At 40.8% G+C, this 27,969-nt stretch overlaps 5 protein-coding genes across 9 annotated transcripts; 3 read left to right on the forward strand and 2 right to left on the reverse strand.

The window, feature by feature from the left end:
- The first annotated feature begins 6,751 nt into the window (after positions 1-6,751).
- Positions 6,752-10,104, forward strand: mfsd4ab (major facilitator superfamily domain containing 4Ab). The gene is made up of 10 exons (XM_020107231.2): positions 6,752-7,320; positions 7,410-7,608; positions 7,855-8,097; positions 8,187-8,349; positions 8,464-8,579; positions 8,698-8,871; positions 8,970-9,117; positions 9,210-9,280; positions 9,412-9,532; positions 9,623-10,104. The coding sequence occupies exons 1-10, from the start codon at positions 7,091-7,093 to the stop codon at positions 9,718-9,720; spliced, it is 1,563 nt and encodes a 520-aa protein (XP_019962790.2). The 5' UTR covers positions 6,752-7,090; the 3' UTR covers positions 9,721-10,104.
- Positions 10,105-10,155: 51 nt separating this feature from the next.
- On the reverse strand, positions 10,156-13,260 carry LOC109642441 (acidic mammalian chitinase). Its single transcript, XM_020107235.2, has 11 exons — positions 13,227-13,260; positions 13,064-13,093; positions 12,754-12,955; positions 12,553-12,609; positions 12,301-12,466; positions 11,735-11,859; positions 11,523-11,646; positions 11,225-11,410; positions 10,970-11,089; positions 10,735-10,876; positions 10,156-10,636 (listed from the first exon to the last, which is right to left on the reverse strand). The coding sequence occupies exons 1-11, from the start codon at positions 13,249-13,251 to the stop codon at positions 10,350-10,352; spliced, it is 1,464 nt and encodes a 487-aa protein (XP_019962794.2). The 5' UTR covers positions 13,252-13,260; the 3' UTR covers positions 10,156-10,349.
- Positions 13,261-15,413: 2,153 nt separating this feature from the next.
- On the forward strand, positions 15,414-17,071 carry LOC109642442 (CMRF35-like molecule 5). Of its 2 annotated transcripts, none has more exons than XM_020107236.2 (4): positions 15,414-15,529; positions 15,634-16,002; positions 16,514-16,664; positions 16,787-17,071. In XM_020107236.2, exons 1-4 carry the CDS (start codon positions 15,445-15,447, stop codon positions 16,941-16,943), a joined length of 762 nt encoding a protein of 253 aa, XP_019962795.2. In that variant the 5' UTR covers positions 15,414-15,444; the 3' UTR covers positions 16,944-17,071. The 2 variants fall into 2 exon arrangements, with proteins under 2 accessions (XP_019962795.2, XP_069382241.1); XM_069526140.1 differs by having other exon boundaries at positions 15,440-15,529; positions 15,637-16,002.
- A 2,093-nt stretch (positions 17,072-19,164) lies between these two features.
- Positions 19,165-24,051, forward strand: LOC109642445 (cell division control protein 42 homolog). Of its 2 annotated transcripts, none has more exons than XM_020107241.2 (6): positions 19,165-19,322; positions 19,866-20,006; positions 20,122-20,194; positions 20,284-20,393; positions 21,512-21,709; positions 21,891-24,051. In XM_020107241.2, the coding sequence occupies exons 2-6, from the start codon at positions 19,902-19,904 to the stop codon at positions 21,978-21,980; spliced, it is 576 nt and encodes a 191-aa protein (XP_019962800.1). In that variant the 5' UTR covers positions 19,165-19,322; positions 19,866-19,901; the 3' UTR covers positions 21,981-24,051. The 2 variants fall into 2 exon arrangements, with proteins under 2 accessions (XP_019962800.1, XP_019962802.1); XM_020107243.2 differs by having other exon boundaries at positions 22,552-24,051.
- On the reverse strand, positions 23,940-27,926 carry LOC109642444 (F-box only protein 6-like). Of its 3 annotated transcripts, none has more exons than XM_069526139.1 (7): positions 27,313-27,926; positions 26,910-27,207; positions 25,784-26,036; positions 25,549-25,663; positions 25,374-25,469; positions 25,021-25,156; positions 23,940-24,928 (listed from the first exon to the last, which is right to left on the reverse strand). In XM_069526139.1, exons 2-7 carry the CDS (start codon positions 27,009-27,011, stop codon positions 24,782-24,784), a joined length of 849 nt encoding a protein of 282 aa, XP_069382240.1. In that variant the 5' UTR covers positions 27,012-27,207; positions 27,313-27,926; the 3' UTR covers positions 23,940-24,781. The 3 variants fall into 3 exon arrangements, with proteins under 3 accessions (XP_069382240.1, XP_019962799.1, XP_069382239.1); XM_020107240.2 differs by having other exon boundaries at positions 25,784-26,033; positions 27,313-27,908; XM_069526138.1 differs by having other exon boundaries at positions 26,910-27,052; positions 27,109-27,906.
- Between the last annotated feature and the right edge of the window lie 43 nt (positions 27,927-27,969).

The raw sequence follows: 27,969 nt of genomic DNA on the forward strand, positions 1-27,969 counted from the left end.
GCAGAATGAAAACTAGCAGGGAGAGGGAGAAAGGGGGGACTCAGAAGGGAGATCACTTGCTCACAATTCTCTCCAACCACAAATCTGACGAAACGTTACATGAATGGCAATTCTAGAAACAGCCCACCTCTCTCCCTCTCTCTCTCCCCTCTCCTCTCCTCAGATGCGATGTCAGGGAGAAAAAGAAAATCCCTCTTCACATGGGAAATGTAAGGGGAAAAACAAGAGACTGTGAAAGAATGGCTCCTGGTTTTAAACAAGTCCCTTTCTCCTCTGGCTTTCTTTGAATGAGTTCTTAAGATTCCAAGTTGGCAGAGGGCCCGTGGGTCCTGGATGGAGAAGAAGGGATAAAAGAGGGGCTGAGGTAGGGGGGCTGTCTATTGTGTTTGTTCCCTTCCTTTCAGCCCTGGTACTCTGGTTGATCTTAGCAGCCAGACGCTGAATATTCCAGTCACTTATCGCTCGGCTGTGTACAGAAGACCCCATTTTTCTCTTCATTTTCATCTGGATCCATGTTTTCTCCCACATGGATTTGTTTTTTGTCACTCTGAACAAAAAGCAAAGGGACAGTTTGTGGTGTTGGATTTAAAACAGAAGTTCAGTGTCACAAAAATGAGTTTGTTGTGAAGATGCTGCTTTCTGTAAAAGTCTCTTGGTGTGTGTTCGGGCCTCGTCTTTGTCCTCAGAGGGAGAATGCTGTTTGGTGAATCTGGGATGAAAACAGCAGGTGCTGTGCCCCCTCTCTGAGTCACATTCACTTACAGCTTTCTCCCCCTCCGTCCATTTCCTCTACTAATACACCCACCTCCTCCTCCTCCTTGTGTGTGTGTTTGTGTGAGGTGCTGTATAATTAAGCACAAGCATCACACCCAGAGAAAGGATACAGTTTGCTGAAGGTTTTTAATGAGTGACGTCACGTTGGGCCTGGTCAGGGTGGCTAATGAGCTGTGTCAAGGCGATGGTGTAAAGGATTAACACGAGTGCATATCTTGTCAGTCATCGCCTCCTCATCGCTGCATCACTGTCGCAAGAGAAGCCCTGTTTTCCCTCACAGTCTACCACTCCCCCATCCTCACACCCTTCCCTCCCTCTCCCTCTCTCTCCCTCTCTCTCTCTCTCTCTCTCTCTCTCTCTCTCTCTCTCTCTCTCTCTCTATCCCACAAATAGACACGCAGGGTCGCTTCATTACTATTCACCAGGTTTCCACTAAGACACGCATCACTGCTCGGCTCTCTACAACTGTGCCGGGAGAGGCGGGGGAGAGGCGGACAGGGAGAAGGAGAGGAAGGGGAAAGCGAGAGACGTCCTATGATAGGAGAGAATAAATCAGCATTGTGTTTTCTGTGTCCGAACGTGTGTACAAACATGTGTTACCCGACAGCAGCATGCATGAGCTCTTCTCTTTTTTGCCTCTGACAGGGAAAATCTTCAGGGGGAACAAAAGCATGGTTCAGTCCTCGATACAGATATCTGTGATCCCTTTGTGGGGTTTTGAATTCATTACTTGCCTTTCATTTAATCCACTGAGGTCATACACTCTATCACAGCGTTCAAATTATCATCTATGCTGACGACAAAAGCGTTTCGTCCATGAAAACGGGCACAAAGGTGGATTTCTGTGTCCGTGTTGGCTCAATGTAAACGTCCTCCTCTGCTGTCGAACACTCGGTCACAACAATTTCAGCGAAACCATATTTAACTGTGAAACTGAATCTCTGTTGTGCTGCTTTGATCTTTTTCTTCTTCTCAATAGATCACAATGATTCTGAGAGTTACAGCTAAATCAAAAGCTGCAGTGGAAACCTCCACACGATCAGGTATAAGTGTGTTAAGATGATATCAACTGTAAGTGCTATTCACTCCAATCTGCTGTTCAAACATATGAAAGAAGCTGTGATATTAGAAGACATTTCTGCCAAATTTCACCATATTCTCTATCTCTCTTCTTGGTTCATTTCAATTATGGGGAAGTTCAGGAGCCTTTTATGTTTCACTCTGTCGAGCTTCTTCCACTTCTTTCTCAAGGTTTCTAACAAAAAAAAAAGGTTTCATCTCCAGGAGGATTTGACAACAGGGAAGATACATTTCCTCTGCTCTTTCCTGATAACGTCGACAGAGAGCTGGAAGGTGAACAGGACATCAAAGATGTTCCTTTTGTGTTCTCACAAAATGTGATATATCAGAATACGAATCAGAAGTGCTTTATTAATCCCCGTAGGGAAATTAAAATGTTACAGAGCCCCTGAGAAAGAGGTGAAACAGCAAAAGCAGTTATAAACATATAAAATATAAAAATCAAGTAAGGCTAATAGAAATAAAGATATACATATGTAGAAGACCGGGTATTTACAGATTTACATTTGTGCATGAGTAAAGTAAGTTAGAGGTAAAGTTAAAGTATACACAGTATACATTATTAATCTTTATACTTTACAGGTTGTCATTGTACAATTTGACAGCCACAGGCAGGAATCATTTCCTGTGGCGTTCTGTCGAGCAGCGTGGGTGGATGAGTCTGCTACTGAACGAGCTGCAGAGGCCAATCGAGACATTATGGAGAGGGTGTGACGGAAAGTCCAATATTGTCCTTACTTTGGACAAAGTTCTCCTCTCCATCACCACTGTGACACTGTCCAGTCCCCCCCCCCCCCCCAACAACATGGCTGGCTTTCCTGATTAGCTTGTTGAGTCTATTAATGTCCTTCTTCTTCAAGCTGCTGCCCCAGCAGACAACAGCAAACATGATGGCACTGGACACAACAGACTCATAAAACATCCGCAGCATCGTCCTGTCTATGTTGAAGGACCTGAGCCGTCTCAGAAAATAGAGAGATGGCTCTTGCCTCTTTTGTAAATCATGTCCGCATTTTTTGACCAGTCCAGTTTATTGTCTAAGTACACCCCCAAGTACTTATAGTTCTCCACCATGTCCACACTGGCCCCATGGATGGTGACAGGGGTCACCGGCCCCTTCGACCTCCTGAAGTCCACTACCAGTTCCTTTGTCTTTGACACATTGAGCTGTAGGTGGTTTTTACCGCTCCATGTGACAAATTTGTCCACCACCGTCCGGTACTCACTCTCATTCCCATCAGTAATACATCCTACTACTGCAGAGTCATCAGAAAACTTCTGAAGGTGGCAGGTCTCTGTGCAGTAGCTGAAGTCCGTGGTGTAGAGAGTGAATAGAAAGGGAGAGTGGACAGTCCCCTGAGGAGTCCCAATGTTGCTGACCACTCTGTCTGACACGCAGCACTGTAAACGTACATACTGCGGTCTGCCAGTCAGGTAATCCACAATCCAGGACACCTTTATTTGGCGTTTCATGTCACTATATCCAAGTCGACTAGTTAGTGCCACTTCTGTTTCCTTCTAGACATGTGACTATCTGATTTTCAGATGTAGTTGGTCATCATGAAGTTTTGTTTTATTGATTTAATTTTGTTTGGCTCAATCTCCCCCACATTTTAAGAACCTTAAGATAAATTTACTAAATAAATCCCTGCTCTGACTCTGTCTAGGGTTTTGGTTGTTGATGTGCTCTTGTCTCCACACAAAGTTACCCTAAGGTGACAAATGGAAAGTGTTTAGACTTTATCTTATATATGACATCATATCATGTGATTTAATTTCCTTTTTTTTTTGTCACCGTTTCATCGTGGTCTTCCTCGATCGGTCAAGGAAATAATCAACAAATGAAAATCATCGTCATCCTCATTTGCAGCCCTACTATAATTCTTGTGAGCTGGTCTTGAGACGTGTCTGATGAGTTTTATATTCTAGGATTTGATGTAACGTTTAAAAGTTAAGCCCCAGCTACACATTCAAATCCAGCTGAGAGGAATTAACGTCAGTTTCACAGCATCATAGGCAGAAATAAGAACAGTTTTCACATGTTCGGTGTCAAACACTAAGTATATATGGGGGGGGCTCGACAGGAGAACAGGAGACATGTGGATCTGTGACAGATGCATTTCAAGAGCCAGTATCATGTCTACTTTTGATAATCCCTGCACTTGTGTTAATGTACAAACACTATCTTTGGATGTGTTAGCATGTTAATCATGACGTGTGTGTGATGACTCTTAGGAACAGAAACACAATTTGTGGACTGCTTTGTTCATTTAATTGTTTTGTGTGATTTATTTTCCTTGTGCTTTTAGAACAATGATATATTTTTACTCTGATTGTTTTTGAATTTCACAAATTGCTGCAACGTTTAAGTGATATAACACATAATAAATCAATGATAGACAATTCTGCATGTGTGCCTTATACTTATGACTTATACTACTGCCTTAATGTTAACACTACTAGTTTGATTTAAATATTATTTTAAATGCAGAACTTTACTTATGCTCAACACTTAAACGTTGGAAATGATCAATATTTGCATGTTCATAGATTTTAGTTTACTTCAATGAGAAACAGAGCATGGATGTGACTTTAAGAACTTGTACCACTTCTTGATCGAACATGTGCAAATAAGTTCATTCAAAATCAGTCGACCTACTTCAGTAACCAGAGCTTGATGTTGATTTTTAACATCCCCTCTCACACCTCCGAGCTTACGTTGGTTGACAATTACCTGGAGAAGTCATCTTATGTTGCTTTGTTTTCAGGAGAGGAAGTAGATGTTAATGAATGCCTTTTGTATAAACACAGATATCTCTCAGGGTTTAGTACCTGAAGCAGCATCTCCACGTCGTAGGACGCTGGCAAATGAGTTACACAACTCAGCTCTGGAGACTGTGTGAGTAGAAAGATACAGTCACGGGAAAATTACAGCGCATGTTGTGGAACAGTTGCTAATAAAATGTTTGTTAAAAGCAACACAGACAGAGACTGGTGGCAGAGGAGTCAGATGTTACATAGATATGCATCATATCTATATTAAGAGCAAACAAACATGTAAAATATCAGATTTGGTTACTGCTGCAGCATTGTGTCATCCTCATAGTGGCATTTATTATCTACATTTTCTCTAATGACTGAATTCACACTATATATACCTACAATAATAAGCCTATGTTGTGATTTCTTTAGTGTCCCCTGTTAAAACCCTGCAGGAAGCTCATATATGGCCATAACCAGTAAAGCTATGCTTCTTCTCTGTAATCATTAAGGGGATTAGGTATTAAATCCTTTCTCTTATTCAAACCACAAGGGTCAAGTAATGCAGCACATTACTCACCATCATTCATCATAGGAGATGCATTTTTAAATCCATTGAGCAATCATGTGTAAGCCTCCAAACCTTCCGAAGCAAAGTGACATACACTGCGTCTGCTGCATGGTGCACACAGGGTCCACATACACATATGGTCCATATTGTTAATCTATAAAATTCCGTTTTTATCACATTGACTTTCAGAAGTACTGTAAAAAATACAGATAGTTTTAAGAAAAAGAAAAAGTCAAAGTATGCTAACTTGATAATGTTAAGCAGGTATCTTTTACAATTTTAGTTAAGCATGGCACCTAATTAACAATAAACCCACAGTGCTGTATAACTGCGGCTGGTGACTGTGTCCTTAGTTTTTAGGTAGGCCTGTGGAAAATGAAAAAATTATTTTTAGGAATCCACTAGGTGTTGAGCCATTTCCCTGAAAGAGTCGACCTAATGAAGAAATATGAATAAATGTTTCACAAAGATCCCAAAATGTGTTCTGTAGATATGGAGACTGTATATTGTGCATGATGAGTGAGATTTGAACGTGTGATCATGTTATAAGAAATGTCAAGGAGTAAATGAAGTTATTAGGGTTCATCCTCTTGGGACCATGGATAAAGGAATGAACTAAAAGGAGCTCTTTCTCTTGTAGCCGGAGCGCTTAGTGCAAAAAGAACTTGTTTGAAATAAAAGAAAAGATAGTTGGAAATTGTGTTTCTAAAATCGTTTGTTTGGATAAATTTTCTTTTTAGATAATTTAATCTTTTGTTTGAGCCTCTTGATTTTCACTGGTAATTGGTCGTCAGGCCCAGTTTTAGTTTTATTTATTTCATTTTATTTGGTACAATCACCTCGTTAACAGGGAAAAGAAGGTGGAAGAAACATCAGGGAGAGCCACAGAGGAGGGATCCCTCTCTCCTAATCATACCAGGTTTTCCCCAGAAAGGCGTCCAGTTATCTATGAAGCCCACGTCGTTTGCTGGACACCACCTCGACAGCCAGCGGTGAAATGACGACATGTGGCTATACATGTCATCAGTGGTCACATTGGGCAGGGGTCCAGAGAAAACTATGGAGTCCGACATCATTTTTGCATATGCACACACCGATGAAACATTAATTTTAGTGACCTCCGATTGGCGTAACCGGGTGTCATTACCGCCGACGTGAATAACAATCTTACTGTATCTATGTTTATCCTTAGCCAGCAGTTTCACATTAGACTCGATGTCGCCCGCTCGAGCCCCCGGGATGCATTTAACTATGGCCCCCGGTGTCGCTAACTTCACGTTTCGTAAAATGGAGCTGCCTATGACCAGAGTTGGCCTCTCAGCGAGTGTGTCGCTGAGCGGGGAAAATCTGTTACTGTGGCAGTAACACCGATAACCGGAAGTGACAGAATACGCTTACCGTAAAGCAGCGAGGAGTGAGGAACGTGTTCACGAAAATGAATTTTTCCTTTCTGTGTGAAAACTTAAAAATCAATTGACTTAAATCAATATTAATATTTTACTAACTACCATGTCATTTTTTATGTCTGATCTTTGAGACGAAGACAACATGTCCATGACACTGATGTGTCATTGCTTCCTGAATGAATGAACACTCATGATTGGAGACACCCTGACACACAAACGCACACTTTCTGACATTTCAACACAACTCTTTTCTTTTTTCACGGGCAATCATTGACACAATTCAAATCGGCATATTATTGTTGGAAGATCCTCCACTTTACCCATTAACTCAGGTGGACATCCTCTTCAGGTTAGGCAACGCGAGGAGGTTGGAGCTAAAAGCTTTAAAAGAGATCGAGAAACTCATTCGACTGCAAGACGCGTCCACAAAACTGACTTTCTGATATTTTCATTAGTCGGTCTGTGTCCCTGAGTTAATTCTATCTTTACTGTGGTCAAGATGTTTCTGGACGAACGGATTGTAACGCTGTTTAAAAGGAATGCCCATCACACGCTGACCTACTGGAGCGTTTTCTTCAGCTTCGGACTCTGCATTGCTTTCCTTGGACCGACCATTTTAGATTTGCAATGTCAGACAAACTCCACGCTAAGTCAGATCACCTGGGTTTTCTTTGCCCAGCAGTTCTGCCTGTTGATTGGCAGCTCCGTTGGCGGCGTTTTCAAACGGACGTGAGTAAGAGGAGACTCTGTTGCACTGCATGACAATACGCTGACGATGATTTTCTTTATTAGTAATTTGTCTCTTTTCTCTCTCAAAGGTTGTTCCGTGCTCTCGCCGCCTTATTCATCTCTGCTCTCGTCATCTCTGTGATATTCGCCATCATCCCTCTGTGCAATAATGTCCTCCTGCTGGCCATCGCCATGGCTGTGTCCGGTTTGGCGATGGGTGTTATTGACACCATTGCGAACATCCAGCTGGTGACCATCTATCAGAAGGACTCTGCTGTTTTTTTACAGGTGAAAAATCCTGCACCACCAACACCACATATGTAGAAATAGACACAGCAGCAATCACCTCCAATGAATAATTAACAGCCCGCGAAAATCAAAGGTTTTGGTTTCCCGTAAATATGGAAAGAGAATTAAAAGACGATTTTGTGGATATGCTCTGTGTGAGTTAAGATCTACTTATATGCTGTAGTTTACTTTTTTTTTTTTTGAAAAGCTAAATGTCTCGTTTTCGTCTGTGCCCACAATTTGCAGGCTCTTCACTTTTTCATTGGGTTCGGAGCCCTGGTGAGCCCCCTGATCGCGGATCCTTTCCTCTCAGAGACGGGCTGCGGGAATCACACGGCGAACGAGACCGAGATGATTCATCATTTCAGGAACATGCTGAGGAACAGTCCCACTGCAGAGCACAACATAACTCAACTCCCGCTGCCTCATGAGGGAGGGAGTGAGGAATCCATTGTGCACTATGCTTTCTGGATCATGGCACTTATTAATGTATGACGCTGAACCAACACAGATTTAAAAGTTATTGTCCCAGATGCAATGGATGAAGTAAAAGCTGAATATGATTTGTGTTTCATTAGCTTCCTGTGCCGATGGCAGTGTTGTTCCTGATGTATCGGGAGCAGCTCATCCCGTGTTGTCCCAACAGCAATCCTCGCCTCCTGGATAAAGATGAACTGGCGATGGAGAACCAGCAGGAGGCTGAGGGCCCGGGCGTGGAACAGAGCGAACATGAAGCAGGAGGTAGAGAAGTGATTTTATACTCTACATTCAAAATGTATGTGAATTGCAGTAAGTTTAAATGTCCTGTCATACATGTGCTGTATCTGTTGAAAGTGAGTCTTGGTTCTGATGCAGGTCATGGGGATATCTTCAGCTGCTGTCGGAATGATAACCTGCGCGGTCTGCCAGTGTCCTTCTTCATGATTCATATCCTCGGTGGGCTGGTGCTCTTCATGACCGACGGTATTGTGGTGAGTGAGGGGTGCAGATGAATAATGTGACCTGCACGTCGCAAATTATGTCCCAGAATGCGCTTTACGCAATAAAACCCAGACTGCAGAACACGTGAATAAATCTTTTTCTTGTCAGGGTACATATGCCGGCTTTGTGTACACGTACGCTGTGACACCACCGATGTCACTGCCTCATAAGACGGCAGGTTACCTGGCCAGTATCTTTTGGGCAGCCATCACCGCTGGACGCCTGTTGTCCATACCTCTGTCGTATCGTTTCCAGCCTGTGAAGCTGCTTATATTCAATCTGGTAAAGCAAGTGAAATACAGATTCACATTATAGATGAGACACTCAGTGATATCAGTGAATTTGATCACACTCTCTTCTCTTTCTCTTCCTCTTCACAGGCAGGGGCCATTGTTACTGTGCTGATGCTGCTCATTTTCTACAAAAGCAGCACCTTCTTGTTTGTTGGTACCTGTTTATGTGGGCTGTTCCTCAGCAGCATATTCCCCTGTATGCTCGCCTACACTGAGGACATCCTCGATTATCAGGGTATAATTCAGTGTTGACAGCACAATGATAACGACACAGTAATGGCACCGAAGCAAAGAGAGGAAATAAACCATCCATTTCTTTTTTTACAGGATGTGCAACCTCAGTCCTGGTGACAAGTGCAGGGATGGGAGAGATGGTGATGCAGGTTCTGGTTGGCTCAGTGAGTCCGATGAGTAACTTTATTATTATATAGAGAGAAGAAAGAGATGAAATTGGCTTTTTTTTGCAGAATCAAGCCCAGTGGAGATTCAGAATCATGTCCAGTAGTTAACATCACCATCTCATCCCTAGATCATCCAGACTGAAGGCAGCTACAGCTTCCTGTTGTGTGGTGTGATAACCGCCTGCATGGGATTTATCCTCTTTATTGGGCTCTTGCTGTTCCATCGAATGCATAGAAATTACCTGACAGGTGCAGTATCAACCCATACTTTCAAAACGTCCTCATACTCTGCTGCTGAGCGTCCTATTTCATCCATTTCCATCCCCTGTGACCCAACAGGAACATCGAAAAAGTCCGCAATTGTGGAAGAACCAACGGCAATAGAGCAGAACGGATCCGCCAAAACAGAACCGACAGAGGAGAAAGAGAGCAGCTGAGAGACGCCAGTGTTTTCACCCAAGCTGGCTACTGTTGGGGATTTGGCATCAAATACTTCATATGATTTACCTGAACCTACAAAATGTGCTGATATAGTTTTATAGAGGTGGGAATAACATGGTAGATAATGTGCTACTGTCAGAGGTTATATTTCAAATTCAATTACTGTGTGTTTGTTTTATTTGACATTATGATACAAGGTTAATGATTCTGTCAGCAGTTTGCCATGGAAAATATTCCTTTGTAGACTTAACACCTTTTTCTGTATTTGCATTTTAATCTTTTGTTTCCATTAAGTTGTATTTGTTTTGCATATCTTTTGTCATACGTAAAAGGAAATACACACACTGTGTAATATGTCTATTAAAACTGTTACACTGAGATGGGGAACATATGTGTGTAGTTCATTGATCCACAGATTGTACAGAAAACGATTTGGACGCATACAACACAGATATGTTTATTTGTCTTTGACTATTCAGCTTTGGGTTTTTACATTGTTTAATATCCAGTGTGTGAAGGGATGGACTTTGCACTCAGAGAAATGACCCTCTCAGAACTAAGAACAAATGTAAAACAGACTCCAGCAGCCTTTGAACAGTCAACCAGTCAATCTATAACTTTAGCTTTAGGACCAGTTGCAACAAGAGCAGGCGCTGTTGAAGACCAGGCCTGGAGCACAGTTCTGGAAGTAGGTTTTCCCACCGCTGCAGTTGTAGAACTGGTTCTTGTTGGTTGGGTTAGGGTACATGCCGTTGGCTTTTCCGGCACAGAACCCGTTGTTCATGCCGCTGGTGCCTGAGTCCCGACCAGAAGAGCCACTGGAGCCACCGCTGGAGCCACCGCTGGAGCCTTCTCCAGAGGTTGTGCTCACTCCGGCAATCGGAGGAAGACGAGTGGCAGGAGGGGCACAGGCTGAAACCACAAATGAATTATTTAGTAGAAGTATTTTTATCAGAACATTCCTTGAAGTCCACATAGATCATCAATAATAAGTGTATTTTGAGTCTTACATGCTTGTTCCAGATTCAGACCCTTTTTGAGAACATTAATCAATGGGTATTTTCCCTGGTTGCAGAAGGTGCCCATGTAGTCGTCCATATCAAGGGTCCACACCATGGCACCACCAAAGTTACTCTTCTTCAACCAGTCAACCTACCCAAAGCCAGAGTAAAAAAAACAATCCTAGCAACGTACATGAAATATATGTTCTGATTACAGAGATTCAACTCAGCATATGTCTGGTACCTTGATCTGGAAGCTCTTCATGTTGTCATAGCCCACCCACTGGTTTCCCTTGTAGGCATATGGCACATCCTGGGCCTGGTTCCAGACCTCAGTCGCTCCACCTTTCAAGAATCCGCAGATCTGTAATGTCCCAAAGCAGTGTGTGTATGTGTGTTAATGATAGCCTTAGAGATCATTCAATTTAAACTGTAATCTGCTCTGTTACTAAGCATAAATATTGGGTCATGATGATCATAAGGTCTTAAGAAAGAATACCTCAAAGTATGCAAGTTCTCCAGCCTCCTGTGTGTACTTTCCTGGAGTTCCAGCACCGGCAATAGGTGCTCCAACACCGTGGTCAGCAGGGTTCCTGAGAGTGAATGTGTTGCCATACGTGGGGAAACCGACAATCAGCTTCTCAGCAGGGGCTCCCTGACTCTTCCAGTAGTTCATGGCATAATCCTGGAATGAAGGAATCGGAAATATACATGGATCTGGATCTAGATAGATTGCACAATAAATAGCTTTTTTCAGTAAATCAATTCATTCTCCAGTGGAACGTTTAAGCACTCACCACGTTGAAATAGATGAAGCCACCCTGGTCCTCAGGGCCTTTGAACAAGGGGCTGCAATCACCAGTCATGGGGTCCCAAGAGCCATGGAAATCATAGGTCATAACATTGATCATATCCAGGGCCCTGTGAGTGGAAAACAAGGAGTGAAGGTTACAACGACTGACTTAAACGAGCTTTCGTTCATGTCACAAAAGTTACTTGGAATACTTACTGGCCAAGTTTGGGAATCTGATATGCAGAATCGATGGTGTCCTTTCCGGCCGATACGGCAGCGGACATCAGGAGACGAGCCCTGTTGCTCTGCTTGGCCTCAGTCTCAAAGGCGGCTCTCATCTCCTGATGAACACAAGCATGAGAAATATTTAGAGTTAACTCCAGGATTCATAATCCACAAGTCGTAGCATGGTCAGGTTGTGAATTGGGTCTAATTGGGTCAGGGAAGAACCCATTCTATTTTAGTGCAGATTTGGATCAGGCGGTGGATCTAGGAAATTTGTTTTCACTTTTTTAAAAAATTTTAATTTTCACCAATACAAGAAATAATTTGTGGATGTTGATAAAAAGAAAATTCTGACATATTTTGCAGACTAATATCCGTAAGTATGAGTAGTTTGGTGCAGCTTGCCTGGATTTAAAGGGATTATTGGGCCTTGGCTGCAGTATGCGCTCTACTGAGAGCCATTCTAGTTGTTGTATATTCAGTAAGAAATTATTTAGAACTTATTGAGAAGTAGTGGATGTTGAATCTAAAGAGAAAATCTGAAGTGACAAACGAACCTCCAGGAAAACTGAGTAGTTCTCTTTATCATCATAGGAGCCGCCTCTGTTGGCAGGATACTCCCAGTCGATGTCGAGCCCATCAAACTCATACTGCCTCAGGAATGAAATGACGGAGCTGATGAAGGTCTGACGAGTGGCAGGGCTTGACACCATTTGGGAGAATCTAATTCAGGAGGAGAGATGCATTAAAGCAGATGATCCTCGTTGTTTGCAGAGTCAGAGTCTGTAGATTTCTGCAAATGATCTCACCCTGTGGAGCCATAGTTCCAGCCTCCGACTGACAGAAGAGTCTTCAGGTTTCCGTTCCTGCAAAAAAAAAAATATTTCACTTCTGCAGCGGCAACTAAAACATTCCCCACACACTATCTGTGCTTTATTATTATTATTTCTATTCTTCAACTGGATAATTTCCTTTTGTCCAAGAGAAATTAGAGATTTTTATTGACTCACTGGTTCTTCAGGCCATTGAACTGACTGTAAAGCTCCACATCATTCCACTCATACGTGGCCAGTTTGTTGTTCTTAATGGTGGCGAAGGCGTAGAGCAGATGGGTACACAGGCATGGGTCGATGTCATTGGGCATATAAATGGTTGGAGGTGGTCGGTACTGTGCCCAGTTCGTGAAGTAGCATGACAGTATGTAGGATGAACCTTCGACACATTAGAAATCCATCATTTATAGAACAGTTTCATGCTATTTCTGACCATTAGAATAGAAATAATCAAGTAGAATGTATACCGTTATTATAAATATCTTACCGAGCTGCGCGTGAAGTAGCAGGGCCAGAGCTGTAAATGTTAAAAAACATGTGTAGGAATCAAATTTTAGTGGGCAAAAGATAAATGTAATAGAAATAGAAATAATTAATTCTCAGGAGGACATCTACTAAATATTAAAGACAACACAGCAGCGTAGACTTACCCGTCACAAACAGTACTTTGCCCATGATTACCTTGTACAAGGAGGTTGACCAACCCCTGCACTCAAATTTATACACGTCCAGTTTGTCCCCCCGCCAGGTGTTTATTTACAAATGATTGTTACAGACGAGATTATCCATAGTGCTCACTTAAGAAGTCGTATGTGATTACTTATCGTGCATTCAGACATTTTGTCCACGCACACTTTCTCCTTGTGTGAAGGTCTCATTCATGCAGAGCAAATACATTTACAAGGTCTGCAGCACACAGGCGTGATACATGTTTAAAACAATCACCACAAAACCCTGAAAAAAATGAATTTGTCATAAATGTTAAATGGGATGCACAGACAGTGTTTTCTCAAGGTTTTTCCTTACTTGACCATTTTGTAATAAAAATTCATAAATGGCAGCTCATATATAAAAGCTAACCAACTTTCAAATGTTAAAATCCAGAAAATAAAGCAATATGTCTTTTCAGCAAAACAAAAGGAAAGACAGATTTTCTGTGGGTTAATAAAAGAGATCATTTCAAATATGTTCTCTTTAATTCATGTAGTAAACGTATTGCTTCTACTGAGTAATCAAGATATTGCATTACATATTATGATGTGATTCACATAAACAAATGGGCCAAATTGCTTTTGGAAAACATGAGTGAGGATAATCAAACTGCAAAGAGGACTGTGATATGTCATGTGGAGGGATTTACATAAAGACCTAAGCATTCCCCATGCAACGGGAGAACTTATCTAATCATTTAGCCTCAAGTATAATGCCACCTTGTTTATCATGAACAGTTTATGTAATATTTAAAGGGAGATATGCTTGTGTTGGCAAAGAAAATTCCCCGGCCAAGCCAGAGCCCAGAAGCAGAAGTTAATATCAGTAGCGTTTTCAAAACAGCTCTGTCAGCTTTTCAGGTTGTGTCTCGACAATTACAAAAAATGTTTGGGTAAATGTCAAGCTTAAGGTGAGCGGGATGTTTCATTCTCCCTCTGACTTTCTGAGGTATATGTGAAAAACAATGCAAAGTGAGTTCTTACCAAGGTCATTTCACTATCATTCAGTCAATCAATTAGATTTTATTTGTATAGCCCATATTCACTAATCACAATTTAACTAGTCTTAATCTTTATCATCTCAGGACAGTTTACTTAGAGAATTTCTCCTCTGAGGAGCAAATCAAATCTCTCAAATATTACATGTACGTTCATTTTATAACTGCTGACTTTAAAACAGTGAAGAAACACGGTCACCTCATTCAAATGGACCTTAATGAATTCCATATCAACTGGTGGAGGCGATTCTGCCCTTTTTCCAGAGACAGACATGAAATGTCACAGCTTTTAAATAAGCCATGGGAATGAAGCAGTTTAAAAAAAATAAAGACTTGTGCTTCTGGGTGTTGCAACTTGTTGGCAGAGTACATTTAACCACAGTATGCATCACCACTAGTTTCATTTTTAAGTCTGTGGATTGACCTTATCTCTCTCAGAGTCGCATTCATGTCATTCATAGTTAACTCTAATAATACACATCTGTTGCTATAAGCTACTAAAAGTGGATAATTATCCTGTAAAGTTCATTGTCATCCTGCATGTCAGTCAAATCTCACACTGCGGCTCAACTGACATACATACATACATTATGCACATAACATAAGATATTTGCTAGGCTTACAAACAGTATATGGCGATAGGCAATGGTTATTTAGTCATATTACATATATACTGTATATATAGTCATATATTTATGAAAATGTTGGGGGAAAAAAGTCAAATTTAAATCCTCCTCTGATAAGTACTGTAATAAATAAAGTTGTCGATGGGTAATAATGATTAATAACAATAAAGATTGATATTGACATGAATTGTGAAATCCGTGAGGATATATCTAAAAGCTTAATCCTTTATAACAACACTGGCATCAGTTGCATCTGTATTAAGCCACTAATGCTGCAGGGATGAAACCCTGAGGAAATATTCAGAAGGATATGATGAAGCAATGCAAACTGCAACTGCAAACTAGATTTTAAAGTATTTTTCAAAGTCTGTGAAAGAAAAAAATGTTTTAGAAGTTTATCAAACAGATTATGTTTTCTGATCATTTGGTCTTTAGTGCCACCTGCTGCCAAAGTAAATAAACTGTAACATTTCTTTCCTATTCATTGCTTAATTGCAAAACTGTATCACATGGGAAATAAGAGGAAGTGTCCAAATGCTGCATTTTTCTTCTACTTCACATTGTTTGCTTTCATTTCCCATCATGAAGACCACAGGAGGATTTGTTGGCTTCCTTGATGGTAATTTTTGGAATCTTCTAAACCATTGTATTAACAGTAAATTGTAAATTGGTGTTTCTTTCAATTTTCTAACTTAGATCATGTGATCTTTTCTTTTCTTTCAGCAGCCGCAGCTCTGTGTCTCATCTGGTTAACAAAGCAGACAGTGGTCTCGGGTCAGCTCGCTGCTCCAGAGGTGGTGAGTGCAGCATACGGAGGAACTGTGACGGTCGCTTGTCAGTATCATCTTCAGTACAGAGAGTATACAAAGTACTGGTGCAAAGGATCGGTGTATAACCAGTGCACCATAGTGGTGAAAACCCCCAGGAACAGAATCAGTTATAGAAGCTCCATCGCTGATGATAAGCAGGCGGGAGTCTTCACTGTAACCATGACTTCACTCAGGGACACGGATGAGGATGTGTACTGGTGTGTCATCGCAAGATTTGGAATAAACCTCTACACTCGAGTCCAGCTTGTCCTCTCCCCCACAGGTACAGAATAGTATTATGTATTTTATATTTGATTGTATTGATTCGATACTAATGCATGAAGACAAAAACTCATATAAATTACTCTAAACTTAAAACATGTTGTTTGGTTTAAAATGTATTTTTCCTGCAATGCTCCCAATATCAATCCCCAATTAGTTGTCTTGCTTTAAAAATAGTGAATCTTCAGACAACTCCATATGTGAAACAAGTTAGACAAAGGGTAACGAACTAACTAATTAATTAACTAACTGACTAACTGATTATATAAAAATAATCTAAATTATATGTAAATAATCAACATTTTCAGTAAATAAATAGACTGAAGATATATAAATGCAACATAGTAAACATTATTTATACCTTACCACTTATTGTGATCATTTGGATTTGTTTTTTAGGGGAAATCACTAGTACCAAGTAGATTATAGTTGTTAATTATGGCAAGCCGTAGGAGACAGGTTTGATCAGTCATTTGTGTTTACGTCTTAGCTCAAATGTATTTTTTCCACAGTGGCGACACCCACCAGCACCACGCCGACACCGACACAAACACCGGCACCGACTACGGCACCGACACCGGCACCGGCACCGACACCGACACAGGCACCGGCACCGACACCGATACAGACACTGAAACCGACACCGAAACATGATGAAATAAGGTAAGAGAATATCTTGTCCTGTAAAAGTCAAATTAATTAAATTAAAAGTCATATATACAGTTATGTTTGCCATACATGTCAAGTAACAGGTTCCAATCCTAGTTAATCTCTTTTATATTTAGTTGGTGGGCGATTCTACGCTGGATCCTCTTTACTTTAATGTTCTGCTGCTTAATATCAACTCATATCGCTGTGTGGCAGATACAAACTGCAAAGAAGAACACGTCTGCAGCAGCAATTTCACCATCAAAAATGTATTGTATGAAGAATTATGAATGAAAGTCAGGCTGCACCATATTTCTAATCATGGGTGAGTTATAACTGTGTTTGGCCACAGAACCATTCCTCCATCAGACACTCAATCAGAGTGTGAATTAAACTGAAAAATAAACCAAGTGAAAAATTGGCTTCCAGCTTCTCTTTTCTTGTATTTAAATGATTAAAACCTCATTAATTTCAGTGCTGGGCCAAAGATAACTTAGGGCTCAACTTTTGAATATAGCACCTCTGGAGAACTGAGGCTCTTGACTATCATTTAATGCGTTTGCAGATCTTATATGGATGGTCATAAAGGCCTGGTCTTCTCAAATTTAACCACCAGGTCTGAAGGTTTTTTACTGAATCTGTGAGCGTTGTACTTGTGCTGAAAACAGGATGCAGAATAAAAATCCCTCATGAATTAATGAAGGCCCAACTCATGTGAAGTGCTGCTTTTAAAACAATAAAGAAACAGAGACAATTAATGGTTGAATGGTGACACACACACAGGGATTTTACAATCAAAAGGTTGTTATGTTCAAATCAAGGTTATTATAGTTTTAAAATTTTCATTAGTTTTTTTTTTTATTTAGTTTTTCAGTTTGCTTTTTTTGTTTCAGTTTAGTTTTGGTTAGTTCAACAAGTGATTTTGTAGTTTCAGTTTAGTTTTTATTTTGAGGAATCGACTAGTTTCAGTTTAGTTTTTATTTAATGTTATTCTTAGTTTTAGTTTTTCCAGATATTAACACAAAGCCTTAACTTGTAGAAGCTGAAAAAGAATGAAACAATGTGTGACACCAAATATGGTGTATCAAGTCCTTTAATTTCATTCTTTAACCATCACCTGCAGGACAGGCAGTAATCGAGGGAGAAAACGAAATGAATTTATCTGCAATTCTGTTTAGTTTTAGTTCGTTTTGCATTGTTCATTGTAGTTTTTATTAAGTTTTCGTTTTTTTTGTAATTGTCGTTATTATTTTTCTTTCAGTTAACTAAATTATTTTTTCATTGCTAGTTTTAGCTTTAGTCTTTCATTAACTATAATAACCCTGGTTCAAATTCCCCGAAAAACTTTACATATTACTCTTAAAGAGAGGCAGTGATGACTTTAATTATTTTAACTACAATATGAGCTATTGGGGCTGTAATATGTAATAATTAAGGGCCAACTGTTATATTTTTATTTTTTAATTACACAGGAAGAAAATGGTTAACACAATTTTCCACAAACTTCAGATTTGCTTCTAGCAATAAATGTATTTAAGAAAATAATAAAATCAGTTGCTGTGATTTGTTTGTCTTGTTTTTTTTAAACTACAAATTATTAATCCCTATATTTTCACAATTTGTGTGTAACTTAGATTTAAATACCAATAGGAATCAGAAAGTATTTCATTAGGCTTGTGCCTGATTCATACAGTTAAAGCTTCAGTGTGTAAGATTTAAGTGAAAGGGATCTTTTAAAGAAATTGAATATAAAATAATCCCAGTGATGTTTTCACTGGTGTGTTTCTTTGAAATTGTACGAATTGTTGTTTTGTCTACCCTAGAATGGGCCCTTTATATTTAATGACTTTATATTTACATCAGGAGCTTGTCCTCTCTACGGAGGCTGTTTTTTACAGTAGACCAAAGTGGACAAACTGAACATCTTTTGAGTTTTGATGACAACTGAAGGCTGCAACATGTTCTCTGTCATGATTTGAAGAGGGAGGGTGAGGTGAGGGTTGTTCAGCTGCAACATGACACTTCGCCACTAGGTGTCACTAAATTCTACACGTTGAACCTTTAACGAAAGTGTACGTTTGGGGCTTATTGTGAAATGTTACCCAGCCCTCTGTTTTTCTTGTCTCTCAGACCCACTCAGCCAGATGGAAATGAATTAATTTCTCATATTGTGTCTTCATCTAATTTAAATCTATAAATCTTCCGGATAATGTTCTCAAACTGTGGAGGAGCTCAGACTCAGGTGAGGATGGAGGATGTGAGGGACCGAGGAGGTGACGTCACCACTTCTGCAGCCTCCACTTCTGTCAAGCCCAACAACATAGCGACCGGATACTGACTTTCAAAGTAAAATCATGAAAAAGGAAACAAGTGAAAACTATCCTCGGGAATAATCCATATTCCTGCATAAAGAGCAAAAACACCTCAAGATAAACAACTGTAGCATCTTAATATCTTCATACAAAAAAATGTTATGGTGTTTATCCTCTGCTAAATGTAGCGTCACATGTTGCGACGCGGGCCGAGTGTTTTACTTTGAAAGGATGTTTCCGGTGTTATTGTCTCCGACTTGACGGCTCCAGGGGAAGTGAGGGAACCAAGTTGCGGGTCGCTGGTGCCAACGCCCGGCGAAACAGAGCTAACACCGGCGAGAGGAGACGCGGAGAGACGCAGGTACGCACCGCAGACATTTTCTGACCTCCGCGTGTTCGGTCAGTCGGCGAACATCAGCTCCGACCCGGGTTCTTCATCTCGTGAGCGGGAACCCATTCGTTTTACGAGCCAGCGTTAGCCGTCCCTTTGCTAACTAAACTAGCTAGCGGTTGTCCGGTGATTACTGCGTTAGCTTAGCGTGCTAACGCAGTAATCCCCGTTTTTTATCAGCGCCGTGTGGTTGTTCGAGTACAAAACCGTGTTTGTATTACATTTCCACCATTAGCACGTTTTCACACGCTGAAGTTAGCAGCGTTACTTCAAGTCACCCAGCGCTAGCTAGTGAGAAACCTCAGCTAACGTTAGCCTCCAGACAGTGTTGGTGATGGGGTGTGACACTTTATTAGTTAACGCCAGGGAGAAGCCCCCCCCCCCCCCCTCATCCGCTCACATCTCTTAATCAAAGCTTCCATTGACCGATATCAACCTGGGATCGTTTCAGGGATGATGCATTTATCTTCATGATGCATTTGTAATGATTGTTGTTATTCCCCTTCTCTGCAGCTAACGAGTTCGCTAGCTGAACCAGAAAGCACAGAGATGCAGACTATCAAGTGTGTGGTGGTTGGTGATGGAGCAGTGGGTAAAACCTGCCTGCTGATTTCATACACCACCAACAAATTCCCCTCGGAGTATGTTCCCACAGTAAGTACGTCTGGTGGTGTTTTCACAGTGTGATCTATGCTGGCAGGCTCCTACAACCACACACATTGAAGTAAGTAATAATCCTGACAGCTGTTGATTTTTATTTTTATCATAGGTGTTTGACAACTATGCTGTAACTGTGATGATCGGGGGAGAACCATACACCCTCGGTTTATTTGATACAGCAGGTACGTTTGTTTATTCCTCGTACTTGAATTTAAATCCATTGTGAGTCTTTTCATGTGGTAAATGAACTTCTTGTGTGCTCTCTCCACAGGTCAGGAGGATTACGACAGATTACGACCACTAAGTTACCCACAGACAGATGTCTTCTTAGTCTGCTTCTCAGTCGTATCCCCTTCCTCGTTTGAGAATGTTAAAGAAAAGGTGAGTGCAAGATGTGAATTTGATGCCGGTGCAGTCGCTAACCTGCAAATGGACCTTTTTCTCTCCTTCCTTCCATCTTCATGGCACACAACATACCATAGTGCTCCGCTCCATGTGATTAAGTGACTGGAGAATTACTGTATGAAGCTGTATTTACCTTAGATGATTTGTTAAATTACTAGTGTAATGTACATTTTCATATATCAATCTTTATAACTGTTTATTTCATTTAAACTTGACAGCAAAGGACCAAAATTGAATTAGATATATATTAAAAAACTTTTTTATGTCTTGAGGGGAAGTAAGTTTTGTCCCCCGTGTTAAATAACAACACACATTCATTTAGACCACAGCAGCCAACCCTTGACAAGACAGACTGCCATAATAGAAACACTAACACAGTGATTTATACTGTAAGAGAACATAAATGCTCAGAAGCCCACCCAGACACTCAAATGAACAATTTTCATGGCTCAGTTACTCGCTGCAAGTCATGTATTCATTTTCCTAACTAGCAGGGGATCCGACTTTTAACAGGTGTTTGAGTGTACAAGAGAGCAGTATACGTATAATATAAAGCATTGTCAAAATTCAAATACGTGATTTCAAAAGGACAGTTTCCTGTCTCCTCCAGTCCGCCTGTCCTAGTGTGCATGGGCAAGACACTGAACCCCAAATTGCCCCTGAGGGCTGTGCCAGCACTGTGTGAAAGGAATGTGTGATAGAGAAGTGCTATATATAGAAGCGCTGTATGAATGGGTGAATGTGACTCACTTTGAGTGATAGTTAAAACTAGAAAAGCCCTTTATAAATGCAGCCCATTCATCTATTCTAATGGCACAACATTTGGGTTATTGATGTAGCAGGGTCACAACCATCTTTCTTATTTTCATGATTGGGGGCACGTCGGCTCATACATGTACACATTTACAACTGCTAACAAATACATGGATTGTGAGTATAGCAAAGTATGAAGTAAGGTTTAATAAAAGTTGACCTTGTATCCCCTCCCCTTTATCTACAACTTCAGTTTTATCACTTTCTCAGAATTTTCATGCATAATATCAAACATCCAGAGTAATTTTTGGTTGTTGTTGTTGTTTGTTTTTTTACTCCAGTGGGTTCCTGAAATCACTCACCACTGTCCCAAGACCCCGTTCCTGTTGGTAGGCACTCAGATCGACCTGCGCGACGACCCCTCCACAGTGGAGAAGTTAGCCAAGAACAAACAGAAGCCAATCACCCCGGAGACAGCAGAAAAGCTGGCTCGTGACCTTAAGGCAGTCAAATATGTTGAGTGTTCGGCCCTAACGCAGGTAAGACCTCCCTTTTATACGACACCACAAAAGCTGGTCTGGCAAGCATGTGTTTTAATGTCAGTTTCCTAACAAGGATGGAAATGCTTCTTCTTGTCTCTTGCTAACAACTTTTAGCTTCAAACTCCATTTAACTCTCTGTCCTGTGCCTGTCTTTTCCCTTCTCTTCCTCTTTCCGTAGCGGGGACTGAAGAACGTATTTGATGAAGCTATCCTAGCCGCTTTAGAGCCCCCTGAAACTCAGAGAAAGAGAAAATGCTGTTTGTTCTGATGTCTTCTTGCATCTTGCTTTGCCTCTCGATCGTCTGCTGCTTACTCATTGTAAAGATATGTCTGTCACTGAAATTACCACAATGCTCTTTTAAACTTAAAAACTCTGTGCCCGTTAACTTAACTCCTTCTGTTCATGTGTGCTTTCTTTATTACGACTTGACTTAATCCTAATTATCAATGCTGCCTAACATGTCAAAAGTGCCAATCTTTAGTTCTTTCTGTTGTCAGTCTGCGTAACTGGACATGACTTTGTTTTGTTATAGTTTTGGTATCAAGCTCTTCAGCATCAGTTGAACCCTAAAAAGTATTTAAGCTAAATTCTGTCTTAAGACAGTATTAACCTTTTTCTTTTTCTACTGCAGCATTAAAAAAAATTCCCATGGGCTTTTGTCTTTACACAGACAACTTGATCATGAGGAGAGTCTTGTTAATGTTATTTGAATAAAGGAACATTTTGATCGTCCTGCTCCATTTCTCTTAAGCTTTCTTTTTGCAATGAGTTCCCTGAAGATGTTGATCTGTATTTGGAACAGGGCTCTGTTTTGAATATGAATATTTTGTTTCCACAGAAAGGGTTAAAGAATGTGTTTGATGAGGCAATACTGGCTGCCCTGGAGCCCCCCGAACCTAAGAAAAGACCTAAATGTGTTCTGCTCTAAGTTCCATCGCAGCTTGCTCCACACCACTTTCCTAATCTAGGTTAACAGTCCTGAAGAGGTTTTCCTGCACAAGCACATTCCAAGATGAGTTGAGAGGTCGTGAAATATTTGTCTTCTGACTGACTTGGCCCACAAACATAGTCAATGTGCTGAACATGATTTTAAGATTGATGATTTGATCCCACTGAAGTGGTCTTGCATAATGTGAACACTGAATACGTAAAGTATATCAACAAAGTGTAGGCAGCAGTTCAACAATAGATCACTTTAACCACATTAGAGTTGATTTTTACATGAGTGAAAGAACTGACTATCTAATGATGGTATTGTAGTGGATCTAACTCTTGTATCAAGTGCCCTATGAAACACAGATAAGCTGATAATGACGGGTTAGTGAGAAGCTCAGATTCTGTATTAGTGCAACTTACATCTGATTATTTTTTTCCTAAAGTGAATCATTTGAAGTGCACCTTCAATCCTGGTAAATGCGACTGTCTTTGGTCGACGCTGCAGTTTTCTTTCATCACTGATGGGGTATGTAGCATTATAGATTCAACTAAATGGAACTCAAATATTTTGTTTTTCAGGGTTTCTTTTTTTAAAGAACTGACACAATTTCAAAGAGTTAGCAGGAGTCGCTGTGTTTCACACAATGTCTGTAAACACAGTCTCCTGGAAGATCTATGAACCAGCTGACGTACTCTGACATTTCTAGGGTATGCTCCCTTGTAGTTCGAGTTTGCCCAAAGGAAACCAGATCAAATTGACTCCTGACGGAGCAGAGATCCACAGAGGCTGAGAAACAAGTAATCATGGAGCCTGAGTCTTAAACGATGGGATCATTCCATCGGAAATCACTTTTACAAACGGTCCTTATCAATTTAAGTAACTACATGCAAAGAGTTTGAGCACAAGTTTTGTACGGTATGCGTTAACAAGAACGTGATGTTTATGCCCTTATATAATAAAACTTTGAGCGTTACAGCCCATAACCAGAGGCTAATTCATTTCGTGAAGGGAACAAACTCGCTGCTACGCTGCGGCGGCATCATTAAGATGGCAACAACACATTGTGACACATCTTATAAAATGCTATACATAGTTTTAAATCCTGTGGAAATGACTGAACTAATACTATTTGCATTTATTTTACTTCTCCCTTGCCCTAAATGTTGGGCTTGAATTTGATTTGTAAATAGAGTGAGAATATACTGACTGAATGAAACGTGCATTGTTGATAACGAGATTTAAAGAAGCTGACGTGACCCTGAAATCCAATTAACCAGGAAAAGGACAAGTTTCTTGGACTGTTGTGATTTTTATTCAATTTGACATCAAGGTTGTACTGTATCTTGCCTGTGATAAAACATCACAATAAAGCAGTATTATGAATAAACTTAACTTCAAATACTTCATGCTGTCTGTCTTCAATGCATGAAGTTCATGTAGTTGGAACAGTTTTCCACAAGCGACGGAGGGACGTGATTTTTAAATACATCCTTTGCTGAGCCAAAAAAAAAGGTTGGATATTATGAATATTCCACATCACAACTGACACGTTACAGATATGTGCAAAGAATATTTTCATTATGGCTGCTGGGCCGAAGAAGTGCTGCAGTGTTATAACATTACACTTGAGAGCTTCCAACTTTGTCTTTATATAACCACAAATATCAGCACTTTTCAATGAATGCAACTGAGAAGCAAGCAAACACGAAAGTTAGTTTGAAAAGAGCCTGTTCTTCAAAGCTGCTTCACTGTCGGCTACATGGCTTCTTGTCCCTAACGATTTCTCAAACCACATGACACTAAAAACACCACGAGTTGTTCAGGGGTTAAGGTTTCATGAGAAATATGGAATGTGGGAGGTGAAACTTATCAAAGATGATAATAGCTCTGTTACTGAAACTCAAACAACTTCTAGTTCCTCAGCCTCTACTTCAAAATGGCTTAGCTACTTTAAATATCATCTTAAAATACTTTTTAATATATTTAATCATTTTTTAAGGTGCAGCACAAGGAGGTTTTGTTATTGCTTTTTTAACTTCACATATCCTTTAATATGTAAAAGGACCACAAATTGTATAAGGCATAATATATGACATTCAGAATATTCAGGCATTGGAGTTGCAACTAAGAGCTACGAGTCCACTGCTGGACATATCTCCACACAGCTGTTGGTAACACGGATTCCATACCACCCTGCCCAGAACTGTGTGTCCCTGCCTCCATGGGTGAAACGGATGTATCTCACACCTGGTCCATAGTTCTGGAAGACATGGGTCATCTGAAAAACAAACAATCAGTGAGTCTAGATTTGTCTCTGAGCCTTGAAACCTCATCAGAACCTAATTGTAGGAATTAAAGCGTTGCACATACCTGACACCACTTCTGATCGTTCCACTGCTCAAAGAGAACAGTCTGCGGATCAAAAGTCTGGATAGGCCTCTTCCTGTGATTCAGCAACTCCACACAGATGTCGTACTCACTGCCACAGTCCCATCGTGGTGCGTACCTGATGAAACATGATTAACAGATTATCAGCACTTGAATGGTTTTGTTATAGGTAGCACATATTCTCATGTGTAATGACGTCGCCGACATACTGATGGATATTGACAAGCTGTGTAGATAATAAGATTTGTAATAACACTGAAAAATTTGGATTATGTTTGATGAGTGACTCAATTTGCCATTGATTGAACAAAGACATAGATGTGTAGTGTTCTCACCAGTCAGATATTCTGATGTCTGGCTGGAAGTGATCCATAAATGATGAGTTGTAGCCTTCCCTCTCCAGATCGATCAGCTGGGCCTTCTTGCACATGCTGCAGAGAGCAGAGGACATTTTGGTCACTTCATTATACGAATGACATGTTTTCTGCATCTCCTGGTGTGAATACTCACCCATAAGAGGTCACAAAGTTTATCTGGACTGTGACATCTGGATGTGGCACCATGACTCCCTCTACTTTCCACTTATCGCCACCATTCTCCAAAATCTGCCAACCCTGCAATTTCTCTAAAAAAGACAAAGAAAGGAATTATGAGAGATTATACTGTGAAGGGTTCATTTGTTGTTCACCAGAAAATCAAGGGTCTGTAGCGCAACATAAACAAAGTTGTTTTTGTGTCTTCTTACGTTCTCCTCTTGGATTCTCGAGGAGATTCCTCCTCTTCTTGCACAAGAAGTAAAACAACCTCCAGTCGTTGGGTATCTTTGAAGGATCGCTGGGGCGATATCCCTCTCTTCTACATCTCTCTCTCCACAAGGATTCACTGTCAGCCACTTCTTTCCACTGGTGGCACACCAGTCGACAAATTCCGACCACCTCGTTGTGAGGAAGATTCAGTAAGATCTCCTCCAGGATCTCCAGAGGAACAGGGAACAGCTGCTAGAGAACAGAACGGACACATAAGCAGAGGCTTATCTGTAGACTAACACAATCCATATCTTTTAAACGGTCTTGTCTCAATAATAAACCTTTGGACATTGCCCCCCTCTTGATTTTCTCTCAAGACTCTTACAGCTCATGTTACTGTTTCTTATTCATTATCTTGGGTTTTTTTGCTTTTGCAAAATTTGGAATTCCCCTTCTGATTATCTCAGTCTGTACCATTGTTCCAATCTTTTGAGGTTTTCTTTTTGTAGGATAAATATGTTCTTATTTAACAGAACATTTTATTAGAAACAAATTCAAATCATGGGAAACTCACAGGTAGTTTTTGATCTGTTCTTAAAATCTGTTCAGACTATATAGTATGATTTTGATATATTTGAAAACATTAATAGCTTGATTATTGATTAGAACCAGGGTTGGGTGATAAAACTATATCAGGCAATATTAGCAGTATTATTTTCATCAATTGCGATATATCAAGAAAATACATATTAATATAATTAGTAAAATGTTTTCCTGATTATCGAGGGCTTGTCATTCTCTGTTCATGGAGAAGAGTTTAAAACCAATAATCTTTGAACTTAAAAGAAATAATAAAGTGACATTTATCGTTACCGATATAGACTGATATGATTTAGTTTATTATTGTGATACACATTCTGTCAAAATTAATTGACAAGTAATATTTAGAAAATTGCTTCAGTATCTTTATCACGAGGTTTGTGATTTAAGATCCTTTCACCAATCAGCTCGTTGTGTCGTCGATGTGAGGAACAGCTGTGAACATCAAACCTGCAGATACTGAACGTCCCGTCTCCAAAAGTGATTCTGAAATGACACATTCAGGTTCCTGTGTGACTCACTCACGTCTCCATAAGATCCGGACTGTGTCTCCGTCTTCATCCGACGTGAGTCTGACTCGCAGCTTGGACCTGAACCCATGTTGGCCGCTGTCCTCCTCCTCCTCATGCCGGGGACAGACCTCTCTGTATACAGTCTATGGGACAGACCTCTCTGTATACAGTCTATGGGACAGACCTCTTTACAAACAGTCTATGGGACAGACCTCTCTATACACAGTCTATGGGACAGACCTCTCTGTATACAGTCTATGGGACAGACCTCTCTGTATACAGTCTATGGGACAGACCTCTTTATACACAGTCTATGGGACAGACCTCTCTGTATACAGTCTATGGGACAGACCTCTTTACAAACAGTCTATGGGACAGACCTCTTTACAAACAGTCTATGGGACAAACCTCTTTACAAACAGTCTATGGGACAGACCTCTCTATACACAGTCTATGGGACAGACCTCTTTACAAACAGTCTATGGGACAGACCTCTCTGTATACAGTCTATGGGACAAACCTCTTTACAAACAGTCTATGGGACAGACCTCTCTATACACAGTCTATGGGACAGACCTCTTTACAAACAGTCTATGGGACAGACCTCTCTATACACAGTCTATGGGACAGACCTCTTTACAAACAGTCTATGGGACAGACCCAGGACAACGATTCCAAACTACTCTCGGTGTCCCGGCGGAGACTCGCGGGCTGTGGTGGCTCCAGCAGCTGCACAGACATCTCACTTGTTTACTTGTTGATGTCCGACAGCTCAACGCGGAAGTGAAGGTCCGAGGCGCGACGTGAAGCTAAAGAGCGGCTCCGACCACCAGACCCGGTTCCTCCTGTTTCACCGGCACCGACAGTCGCGCGCGGGTTCATCCGTGGACACACAGTGTTGGTGGAGGGGAAGCGAAGTGTCGGCGAGGGAAGGTTTCCGACAGATGGACTCCATGTTGTCGTCTCACCGCTTCCACCGGGGGCGCTCGTTTTTCACCTCGGAACCACCCGGAGGAGCGGGGGCGGAGCCCAGGCGGAGCCAGACGCTCTGATGACGCAGCTAACACACACAT

The sequence above is a fragment of the Paralichthys olivaceus genome, chromosome 6 (genome assembly GCF_024713975.1).
Source record: "Paralichthys olivaceus isolate ysfri-2021 chromosome 6, ASM2471397v2, whole genome shotgun sequence".
Classification (NCBI taxonomy): domain Eukaryota; kingdom Metazoa; phylum Chordata; class Actinopteri; order Pleuronectiformes; family Paralichthyidae; genus Paralichthys; species Paralichthys olivaceus.